Source organism: Engystomops pustulosus, chromosome 10 (assembly GCF_040894005.1).
Source record: "Engystomops pustulosus chromosome 10, aEngPut4.maternal, whole genome shotgun sequence".
Lineage (NCBI taxonomy): Eukaryota > Metazoa > Chordata > Amphibia > Anura > Leptodactylidae > Engystomops > Engystomops pustulosus.
The window spans coordinates 10409609-10421156 of NC_092420.1; the positions used below are offsets into that span (position 1 = coordinate 10409609).

Consider the following 11548-nt stretch of genomic DNA (forward strand, 5'->3'; position numbering starts at 1 on the left):
CAGCAGCTCTCTCCCTAGCGGCATCCAGACACAGAATGATCCGAGCAGCGCGGGCAGCGGCTAGTCTATCCCAGGGTCACCTGATCTGGCCAGCCAACCACTGCTATCGACGTGTAAGGGTACCACGTCATGCTGGGTGGAGTGCAGAGTCTCCTGGCTTGTGATTGGCTCTGTTTCTGGCCGCCAAAAAGCAAAACGGCGGGAGCTGCCATTTTCTCGAGCGGGCGAAGTATTCGTCCGAGCAACGAGCAGTTTCGAGTACGCTAATGCTCGACCGAGCATCAAGCTCGGACGAGCATGTTCGCTCATCTCTAGTAGTTATATTCTTGTACATAGGGAGCAGTATTATAGTAGTTATATTCTTGTACATAGGGGGCAGTATTATAGTAGTTATATTCTTGTGCATAGGGGGCAGTATTATAGTAGTTATATTCTTGTACATAGAGGGCAGTATTAGTTATATTCTTGTATATAGGGGGCAGTATTATAGCAGTTATATTCCTGTACATAGGGGGCAGTATTATAGTAGTTATATTCTTGTACATAGGGGGCAGTATTATAGTAGTTATATTCTTGTACATAGGGGGCAGTATTATAGTAGTTATATTCTTGTACATAGGGGGCAGTATTATAGTAGTTATATTCTTGTACATAGAGGGCAGTATTAGTTATATTCTTGTATATAGGGGGCAGTATTATAGCAGTTATATTCCTGTACATAGGGGGCAGTATTATAGTAGTTATATTCTTGTACATAGGGGGCAGTATTATAGTAGTTATATTCTTGTACATAGGGGGCAGTATTATAGTAGTTATATTCTTGTACATAGGGGGCAGTATTATAGTAGTTATATTCTTGTACATATGGGGCAGTATTATAGTAGTTATATTCTTGTACATAGGGGGCAGTATTATAGTAGTTATATCCCTGTACATAGGGGGCAGTATTATAGTAGTTATATTCTTGTACATAGGGGGCAGTATTATAGTAGTTATATTCCTGTACATAGGGGGCAGTATTATAGTGTTATATCGTTGTAGATAGGGGGCAGTATTATAGTAGTTATATTCTTGTACATAGGGGGCAGTATTATAGTAGTTATATTCTTGTACATAGGGGGGCAGTATTATAGTAGTTATATTCTTGTACATAGGGGGCAGTATTATAGTAGTTATATTCCTGTACATAGGGGCAGTATTATAGTAGTTATTCTTGTACATAGGGGGCAGTATTATAGTAGTTATATTCCTGTACATAGGGGCAGTATTATAGTAGTTATATTCCTGTACATAGGGGGCAGTATTATAGTAGTTATATTCTTGTACATAGGGGCAGTATTATAGTAGTTATATTCTTGTACATAGGGGCAGTATTATAGTAGTTATATTCCTGTACATAGGGGGCAGTATTATAGTAGTTATATTCCTGTACATAGGGGGCAGTATTATAGTAGTTATATTCCTGTACATAGGGGGCAGTATTATAGTAGTTATATTCCTGTACATAGGGGGCAGTATTATAGTAGTTATATTCCTGTACATAGGGGGCAGTATTATAGTAGTTATATTCTTGTACATAGGGGGGCAGTATTATAGTAGTTATATTCTTGTACATAGGGGGCAGTATTATAGTAGTTATATTCTTGTACATAGGGGCAGTATTATAGTAGTTATATTCTTGTACATCGGGGGCAGTATTATAGTAGTTATTCTTGTACATAGGGGGCAGTATTATAGTAGTTATATTCTTGTACATCGGGGGCAGTATTATAGTAGTTATTCTTGTACATAGGGGGCAGTATTATAGTAGTTATATTCTTGTACATAAGGGGCAGTATTATAGTAGTTATATTCTTGTACATCGGGGGCAGTATTATAGTAGTTATTCTTGTACATAGGGGGCAGTATTATAGTAGTTATATTCTTGTACATAAGGGGCAGTATTATAGTAGTTATAGTCTTGTACATAGGGGGCAGAATTATAGTAGTTATATTCCTGTACATAGGGGGCAGTATTATAGTAGTTATATTCTTGTACCTAGGAGGCAGTATTATAGTAGTTATATTCCTGTACATAGGGGGCAGTATTATAGTAGTTATATTCTTGTACATAGGAGGCAGTATTATAGTAGTTATATTCTTGTACATAGGGGCAGTATTATAGTACCGTATTTTCCGGGCCATTAGGCGCACCGGAATATAAGGCGCATCAGTCCGATGCGCCTTATATATGTAATAATTCCATATATAAGGCGCATCGGACTATAAGGCGCAGGGTCTGGGGGCGTGGCGGAGGTCCGGGGGCGGAGCGGAGACCCGACGAGAAGAGGCGCGACCCGAAGACGAGACGCGGCAACGCGGGGAAGGTGAGGGGGAGGAGGGCAGTAGACCATACTTACATAGGTCCCCGCTACTGGAGACAGCAGATCTCCAGCGGGAACTGCAGACCGACGCGGCAGAAGTTGTTCGTGCCGCGTGGTCTGCAGTTCCCGCTGGAGATCTGCTGTCTCCGGTCTCCGGTAGCGGGGACCTATGTAAGTATGGTCCGCTGCCCTGCGCCATACATAGGGCGCACCGGACTATAAGGCGCACTTTGGATTTCCAAGGCTTTTATGTGCGCCTTATAGTCCGGAAAATACGGTAGTTATATTCTTGTACATAGGGGGCAGTATTATAGTAGTTATATTCTTGTACATAGGGGGCAGTATTATAGTAGTTATATTCTTGTACATAGGGGGCGGTATTATAGTAGTTATATTCTTGTACATAGGGGGCAGTACAGGCGGTCCCCTACTTAAGGACACCCGACTTACAGACAACCCATAGTTACAGACAGACCCCTCTGCCCACTGTGACCTCTGGTGAAGCTCTCTGGATGCTTTAAAATAGTCCCAGACTGCAATAATCAGCTTAAAATTGTCTGCAATGAAGCTTTATTGATAATTCTTGGTCCTATTACAGCAAAAAAATTTGAAACTCCAATTGTCTCTGGGGCAAAAAAAAAAATTGTCGGGAACTACAATGATAAAATATACAGTTTCGACTTACATACAAATTCAACTTAAGAACAAACCTACAGTCCGTATCTTGTATGTAACCCGGGGACTGCCTGTATTATAGTAGTTATATTCTTGTACATAGGGGGCAGTATTATAGTAGTTATATTCTTGTACATAGGGGGCAGTATTATAGCAGTTATATTCCTGTACATAGGGGGCAGTATTATAGTAGTTATATTCTTGTACATAGGGGGCAGTATTATAGTAGTTATATTCCTGTACATAGGGGCAGTATTATAGTAGTTATTCTTGTACATAGGGGGCAGTATTATAGTAGTTATATTCCTGTACATAGGGGCAGTATTATAGTAGTTATATTCCTGTACATAGGGGGCAGTATTATAGTAGTTATATTCTTGTACATAGGGGCAGTATTATAGTAGTTATATTCTTGTACATAGGGGCAGTATTATAGTAGTTATATTCCTGTACATAGGGGGCAGTATTATAGTAGTTATATTCCTGTACATAGGGGGCAGTATTATAGTAGTTATATTCCTGTACATAGGGGGCAGTATTATAGTAGTTATATTCCTGTACATAGGGGGCAGTATTATAGTAGTTATATTCCTGTACATAGGGGGCAGTATTATAGTAGTTATATTCTTGTACATAGGGGGGCAGTATTATAGTAGTTATATTCTTGTACATAGGGGGCAGTATTATAGTAGTTATATTCTTGTACATAGGGGCAGTATTATAGTAGTTATATTCTTGTACATCGGGGGCAGTATTATAGTAGTTATTCTTGTACATAGGGGGCAGTATTATAGTAGTTATATTCTTGTACATAAGGGGCAGTATTATAGTAGTTATATTCTTGTACATCGGGGGCAGTATTATAGTAGTTATTCTTGTACATAGGGGGCAGTATTATAGTAGTTATATTCTTGTACATAGGGGGCAGTATTATAGTAGTTATATTCTTGTACATCGGGGGCAGTATTATAGTAGTTATTCTTGTACATAGGGGGCAGTATTATAGTAGTTATATTCTTGTACATAAGGGGCAGTATTATAGTAGTTATATTCTTGTACATCGGGGGCAGTATTATAGTAGTTATTCTTGTACATAGGGGGCAGTATTATAGTAGTTATATTCTTGTACATAAGGGGCAGTATTATAGTAGTTATAGTCTTGTACATAGGGGGCAGAATTATAGTAGTTATATTCCTGTACATAGGGGGCAGTATTATAGTAGTTATATTCTTGTACCTAGGAGGCAGTATTATAGTAGTTATATTCCTGTACATAGGGGGCAGTATTATAGTAGTTATATTCTTGTACATAGGAGGCAGTATTATAGTAGTTATATTCTTGTACATAGGGGCAGTATTATAGTACCGTATTTTCCGGGCCATTAGGCGCACCGGAATATAAGGCGCATCAGTCCGATGCGCCTTATATATGTAATAATTCCATATATAAGGCGCATCGGACTATAAGGCGCAGGGTCTGGGGGCGTGGCGGAGGTCCGGGGGCGGAGCGGAGACCCGACGAGAAGAGGCGCGACCCGAAGACGAGACGCGGCAACGCGGGGAAGGTGAGGGGGAGGAGGGCAGTAGACCATACTTACATAGGTCCCCGCTACTGGAGACAGCAGATCTCCAGCGGGAACTGCAGACCGACGCGGCAGAAGTTGTTCGTGCCGCGTGGTCTGCAGTTCCCGCTGGAGATCTGCTGTCTCCGGTCTCCGGTAGCGGGGACCTATGTAAGTATGGTCCGCTGCCCTGCGCCATACATAGGGCGCACCGGACTATAAGGCGCACTTTGGATTTCCAAGGCTTTTATGTGCGCCTTATAGTCCGGAAAATACGGTAGTTATATTCTTGTACATAGGGGGCAGTATTATAGTAGTTATATTCTTGTACATAGGGGGCAGTATTATAGTAGTTATATTCTTGTACATAGGGGGCGGTATTATAGTAGTTATATTCTTGTACATAGGGGGCAGTACAGGCGGTCCCCTACTTAAGGACACCCGACTTACAGACAACCCATAGTTACAGACAGACCCCTCTGCCCACTGTGACCTCTGGTGAAGCTCTCTGGATGCTTTAAAATAGTCCCAGACTGCAATAATCAGCTTAAAATTGTCTGCAATGAAGCTTTATTGATAATTCTTGGTCCTATTACAGCAAAAAAATTTGAAACTCCAATTGTCTCTGGGGCAAAAAAAAAAATTGTCGGGAACTACAATGATAAAATATACAGTTTCGACTTACATACAAATTCAACTTAAGAACAAACCTACAGTCCGTATCTTGTATGTAACCCGGGGACTGCCTGTATTATAGTAGTTATATTCTTGTACATAGGGGGCAGTATTATAGTAGTTATATTCTTGTACATAGGGGGCAGTATTATAGCAGTTATATTCCTGTACATAGGGGGCAGTATTATAGTAGTTATATTCTTGTACATAGGGGGCAGTATTATAGTAGTTATATTCCTGTACATAGGGGGCAGTATTATAGTAGTTATATTCTTGTACATAGGGGGCAGTATTATAGTAGTTATATTCTTGTACATAGGGGGCAGTATTATAGTAGTTATATTCTTGTACATAAGGGGCAGTATTATAGTAGTTATATTCCTGTACATAGGGGGCAGTATTATAGTAGTTATATTCCTGTGCATAGGGGGCAGTATTATAGTAGTAGTAGTAGTTATATTCTTGTACATAGGAGGCAGTATTATAGTAGTTATATTCTTGTACATAGGGGGCAGTATTATAGTAGTTATATTCCTGTAAATAGGGGGCAGTATTATAGTAGTTATATTCTTGTACATAGGGGGCAGTATTATAGTAGTTATATTCCTGTACATTGGGGGCAGTATTATAGTAGTTATATTCCTGTACATAGGGGGCAGTATTATAGTAGTTATATTCCTGTACATAGGGGGCAGTATTATAGTAGTTATATTCCTGTACATAGGAGGCAGTATTATAGTAGTTATATTCTTGTACATAGGGGGCAGTATTATAGTAGTTATATCCTTGTACATAGGGGGCAGTGTTATAGTAGTTATAGTCTTGTACATAGGGGGCAGTATTATAGTAGTTATAGTCTTGTACATAGGGGGCAGTATTATAGTAGTTATATTCTTGTAGATAGGGGGCAGTATTATAGACGTTATCTTCTTGTACATAGGGGGCAGTATTATAGTAGTTATATTCTTGTACATAGGGGCAGTATTATAGTAGTTATATTCTTGTACATAGGGGCAGTATTGTAGTAGTTATATTCTTGTACATAGGGGGCAGTATTACTGTATGACCTGCTTGTGAGCTGCCTCTTCATTGTTTGCTGTGCTGAACACGATCCCCTGGTTCCCATTCACTGCCTGTTGCTCTCTTGACAGCTTTTATAATGGATACAAATGTGCATTGCCAGTGCCTGTCTGAATTATTGAGCATTTGCCACCATGAAAGGCTGATCTACTCCCAACCCAAGAGTCTTCATCAATAATTCAGCCCCACTGATCTGAACCCTCAGCAGGAACCTCCATGGTTCACCAGTGACACTTGGACCATGAACTTGGATGCCCGTCCATGCAGATCCTTGGAGAAAGAGCCTGGAAAATGCTGAGTAGTTTGCACGGATCTTCTGAAGACCAGAGGCATCTTCTGCAATGCACCAGAATAGCGTCTCCAAGAAAGGGAGGTCCAATCGAGGGACGTCTAACAGGGTGACTTTGATGGTACCAGGTCATGAGGCTGCAGCTGGAACGGGTGGGGCATCAACGAACCCCAGGTTCTGCCAAAAGACAGAACCGTCTCCAAGAAACCAGAGTGATTGGAGCGGCAGCAGAGGAACGCGGCAGGACAACTACCCACGGAAGGTAAGTCCATCATAGATGGGCCGGCCACTGGGGAACCAAGGAAGTGATAAATGGAGGAGACGTTCCCTTGCTGTGTGTGGGCAAACGTGATCTTCTCAGTCTTGATGCTTCGTGGCGTCATCGATCTCTTACCCAGAGGTCCAAAGACCCAAAAGTGGCATCTGATAATCTTTATAGAGGGCCGACCATGTACACGCCCGAAAATGTATTACTGCTTCTCCATCTTGGTGTGTGTCATGGTTGATGGGTGGCAGTCGGACTTGGGGGAGAAGGTAAATAACGGAATGAGTTTTTTGTGGTCAGTCGTTCTGATGGCAGGAAAGCTGGGTGATGACCAATATGGCCGCCCCCTGATTGGTAATGAAGAGTTCCCCGATACCGGATAATCTCATTTTCTTTGCGTTTTACCCATTTTAACCATTCCAGATCTCAGCTGACGCCAGATTCCCGGACAACGCGTTAACCGAACACGTGGCGGAGAGGGGGAAGAGATCTGCTCTGCCGCTCATCAAGAAAGGAGCGGGGAGGGTGACAGGTACGGGCATATGGGTGGGCGATCTGTGCCGGGCTTCCATAGGGAGATGCCGGGCTCCTTGGCGCAGGTGTTTAGGGCATGAATCCGGTGAAGCGTGGTATATTCGCCACCGTTAGTGGTGCCTCCGCCCACATTGTGCCCTCCTGAGAGTGTTTGAGGCTGTGCCAGGCGCCGCCATCTGTAACCTTCCATCTGCCGCATAAGACAATCGCTGGCATCAATGGGAGGTGTGTGTCCAGCCCAGACTTCCCCTGCACTTGGCACGTTAATCTACATGTCGGTCTCGCCCCCCCCCCCCCCCCCCGCAGCGCCAGGGGTTACGTATTATATATCAGGGGCGTCACCTGCGCCAGGACCTGGGGACCGCCTGAACGTACATGAAAGGTGCCTCCACCTGATGCCAGGCTTAGAGTCTAATCTACTCATATCAGATCCAGCGATGGGGCCACCTGCTCCTTTATAACCGCGGCTGCTACGGCCGGTGTCGGGTATCGGAGACAAATCTGCAGGTTGGAAATAAAAGCAAATGATGGGATATAAGTCAATAAATTCTCTGCAAAGGTCTAAAAAAAATAAGGCTATAAAACCCAAGAATCCTGATCATGTGATCTCTGGGAACCCCATTGTATGACCCTTATCAGCAACCCCATTAAAGAACACTCTCCCCAGATTTTACCCCATTAAATTTCCTCTCTAAAATTACTACTTTTCTGTGAAATTTTACCCATTTACCTATAAAATGAATGTAAAAAAATGAGCAGAGAAGAGTCATATTTGCCTGAGATGAGTCAAGTTTCTAAACTGCAGGAGGAGGGTCACTTCAGTCGCTCCAATCGTCAGTTCTCTATTGCCTGGAAACCTGCTGCCAGTGTCCTATTAACCCCTTAATGACCAGGCCCTTTTCCATTTTTCACTCCCCACCTTCAAAAATCTGTATCTTTTTTTAATTTTTCGATGTAAAGAGCCGTGCAAGGGCTTGTTTTCTACTAAACAAATTGCACTTCATAGTGACGTTATTTAATATTTCATGCCGTGTACTGGGAAAAAAAATCTAACTGCAGTGAAATTGGTGGAAAAAAGCATTTGCAGCATTTCACTTGTGGGCTTGGTTTTTGGAGCTTTTACTGTCCGCCCCAAATGACAGGTCTACTTCATTCTTTGGCTCGGTGCAATCACAGGGAGACCACACATATATATGTATATATGTGTTTTACTGTGTTTTCATTCATTTAGAAAAATGAAAACATTTTGTACAAAAATGCTGGTAATTCTTCTCTTTAAGATGCCACCAGCAGCATGTTTCTAGGTGCTACAGAACAGAAGATAGAGACATCTGAAATGACTTCCCCTGAAAATTGATTCCTCTCAGGCAAAATACGACTCTTCTCATTGTGACATAAATTTGTTGGAGATTTTTAAACGGGTGAGATTTCACATAAAAGAGGGAATTCTGGAAAGGACTTTTCATCCCCTACCTGAGGGGGCTGGTAGCGGGAAGTGAAAAGTCCGATTACAAATGATATTCCAGAGCCCGGTATTACTGGTGACCACAGACCAGGGCCTCGGAGCCCAACCCCTCAGTCTGTCCCTGTCGTGTTTTATAATACCATCTGATCTGCTGCCTAATACTACTTTATACTCCAGCTCTAAACGTGCGGACTACCTCCAGGAGAACAGACCTCTCCCCATCGCTGAGGACCTCGCCCCCCAGGAACAAGCCCCCGCCCATCCTCCCCGGAGACATGACACCCTGGGTCAGAGCTTCCCCGTCTGAGACCTCGCTCACCTGTCTCCTGCACAGCATCCCCTCTCCAAAAACATTACCTGACAACATGGCCGACAACCCGCCAAGTCAGAGGGAGACCACGCACAAGGAAAGCCCCAAGGTGACTCCCCCCGAACAAACCCCATCGAAGGACAAAGCCAATGGCAGAGGAAAACCCAAGGGCAGAACCGGAGTAACCAAGAGGAGATCCCTCCATAAACTCCATAACATAAAACTGCCCCCCGTCCCCGCAGTCACCGAGCTCAACTTCAGCCGCAACTTCAGCTTCTCCTTCTTTGAGCTTCCACAACATCAGAGCCCCCAACACTGGCTCCAGCGCCAGAAGTACGTATACATGGTGATGAGACAAGTGCAATAAACCGCTGTACACCCCGCGTAATCCTTACTTTATTATAGAACATAGGGGGCAGTATTATAGTAGTTATATTCCTGTACATAGGGGGCAGTATTATAGTAGTTATATTCCTGTACATAGGGGGCAGTATTATAGTAGTTATATTCCTGTACATAGGGGGCAGTATTATAGTAGTTATATTCTTGTACATAGGGGGCAGTATTATAGTAGTTATATTCCTGTACATAGGGAGCAGTATTATAGTAGTTATATTCCTGTACATAGAGGGCAGTATTATAGTAGTTATATTCCTGTACATAGGAGGCAGTATTATAGTAGTTATATTCTTGTACATAGGGGCAGTATTATAGTAGTTATATTCTTGTACATAGGGGGCAGTATTATAGTAGTTATATTCTTGTACATAGGGGCAGTATTATAGTAGTTATATTCTTGTACATAGGGGGCAGTATTATAGTAGTTATATTCCTGTACATAGGGGACAGTATTATAGCAGTTATATTCCTGTACATAGGGGGCAGTATTATAGTAGTTATATTCTTGTACATAGGGGGCAGTATTATAGTAGTTATATTCTTGTACATAGGGGCAGTATTATAGTAGTTATATTCCTGTACATAGGGGGCAGTATTATAGTAGTTATATTCCTGTACATAGGGGACAGTATTATAGCAGTTATATTCCTGTACATAGGGGGCAGTATTATAGTAGTTATATTCTTGTACATAGGGGGCAGTATTATAGTAGTTATATTCTTGTACATAGGGGCAGTATTATAGTAGTTATATTCCTGTACATAGGGGGCAGTATTATAGTAGTTATATTCTTGTACATAGGGGCAGTATTATAGTAGTTATATTCTTGTACATAGGGGGCAGTATTATAGTAGTTATATTCCTGTACATAGGGGTCAGTATTATAGTAGTTATATTCTTGTACATAGGGAGCAGTATTATAGTAGTTATATTCTTGTACATAGGGGTCAGTATTATAGTAGTTATATTCCTGTACATAGGGGCAGTATTATAGTAGTTATATTCTTGTACATAGGGGGCAGTATTATAGTAGTTATATTCTTGTACATAGGGGCAGTATTATAGTAGTTATATTCTTGTACATAGGGGGCAGTATTATAGTAGTTATATTCCTGTACATAGGGGACAGTATTATAGCAGTTATATTCCTGTACATAGGGGGCAGTATTATAGTAGTTATATTCTTGTACATAGGGGGCAGTATTATAGTAGTTATATTCTTGTACATAGGGGCAGTATTATAGTAGTTATATTCCTGTACATAGGGGGCAGTATTATAGTAGTTATATTCCTGTACATAGGGGACAGTATTATAGCAGTTATATTCCTGTACATAGGGGGCAGTATTATAGTAGTTATATTCTTGTACATAGGGGGGCAATATTATAGTAGTTATATTCCTGTACATAGGGGGCAATATTATAGTAGTTATATTCCTGTACATAGGGGGCAGTATTATAGTAGTTATATTCTTGTACATAGGGGGGCAGTATTATAGTAGTTATATTCCTGTACATAGGGGGCAGTATTATAGCAGTTATATTCTTGTACATAGGGGGCAGTATTATAGCAGTTATATTCCTGTACATAGGGGGCAGTATTATAGCAGTTATATTCCTGTACATAGGGGGCAGTATTATAGCAGTTATATTCCTGTACATAGGGGGCAGTATTATAGCAGTTATATTCCTGTACATAGGGGGCAGTATTATAGCAGTTATATTCCTGTACATAGGGGGCAGTATTATAGCAGTTATATTCCTGTACATAGGGGGCAGTATTATAGCAGTTATATTCCTGTACATAGGGGGCAGTATTATAGTAGTTATATTCCTGTACATAGGGGACAGTATTATAGTAGTTATATTCTTGTACATAGGAGCAGTATTATAGTAGTTATATTCCTGTACATAGGGGGCAGTATTATAGTA

General features: G+C 41.6%; 1 protein-coding gene across 1 annotated transcript; it reads left to right on the plus strand.

Annotated features, from left to right (window-relative positions):
- Window positions 1–6317: 6317 nt before the first annotated feature.
- On the plus strand, window positions 6318–9585 carry LOC140104705 (uncharacterized). The gene is made up of 3 exons (XM_072128347.1): window positions 6318–6906; window positions 7333–7441; window positions 9086–9585. Exons 1-3 carry the CDS (start codon window positions 6697–6699, stop codon window positions 9583–9585), a joined length of 819 nt encoding a protein of 272 aa, XP_071984448.1. The 5' UTR covers window positions 6318–6696.
- The last annotated feature ends 1963 nt before the right edge of the window (window positions 9586–11548 follow it).

Bases quoted from the DNA above. Each gene is read 5' to 3' on its own strand.
- LOC140104705 (XM_072128347.1), top strand. From the start codon at position 6,697: ATGCACCAGAATAGCGTCTCCAAGAAAGGGAGGTCCAATCGAGGGACG. The intron at 6,907-7,332 runs GTAAGTCCATCA...TAACCATTCCAG, and splicing joins AGGACAACTACCCACGGAAG to ATCTCAGCTGACGCCAGATT. The intron at 7,442-9,085 runs GTACGGGCATAT...TTTATACTCCAG, and splicing joins AGGAGCGGGGAGGGTGACAG to CTCTAAACGTGCGGACTACC.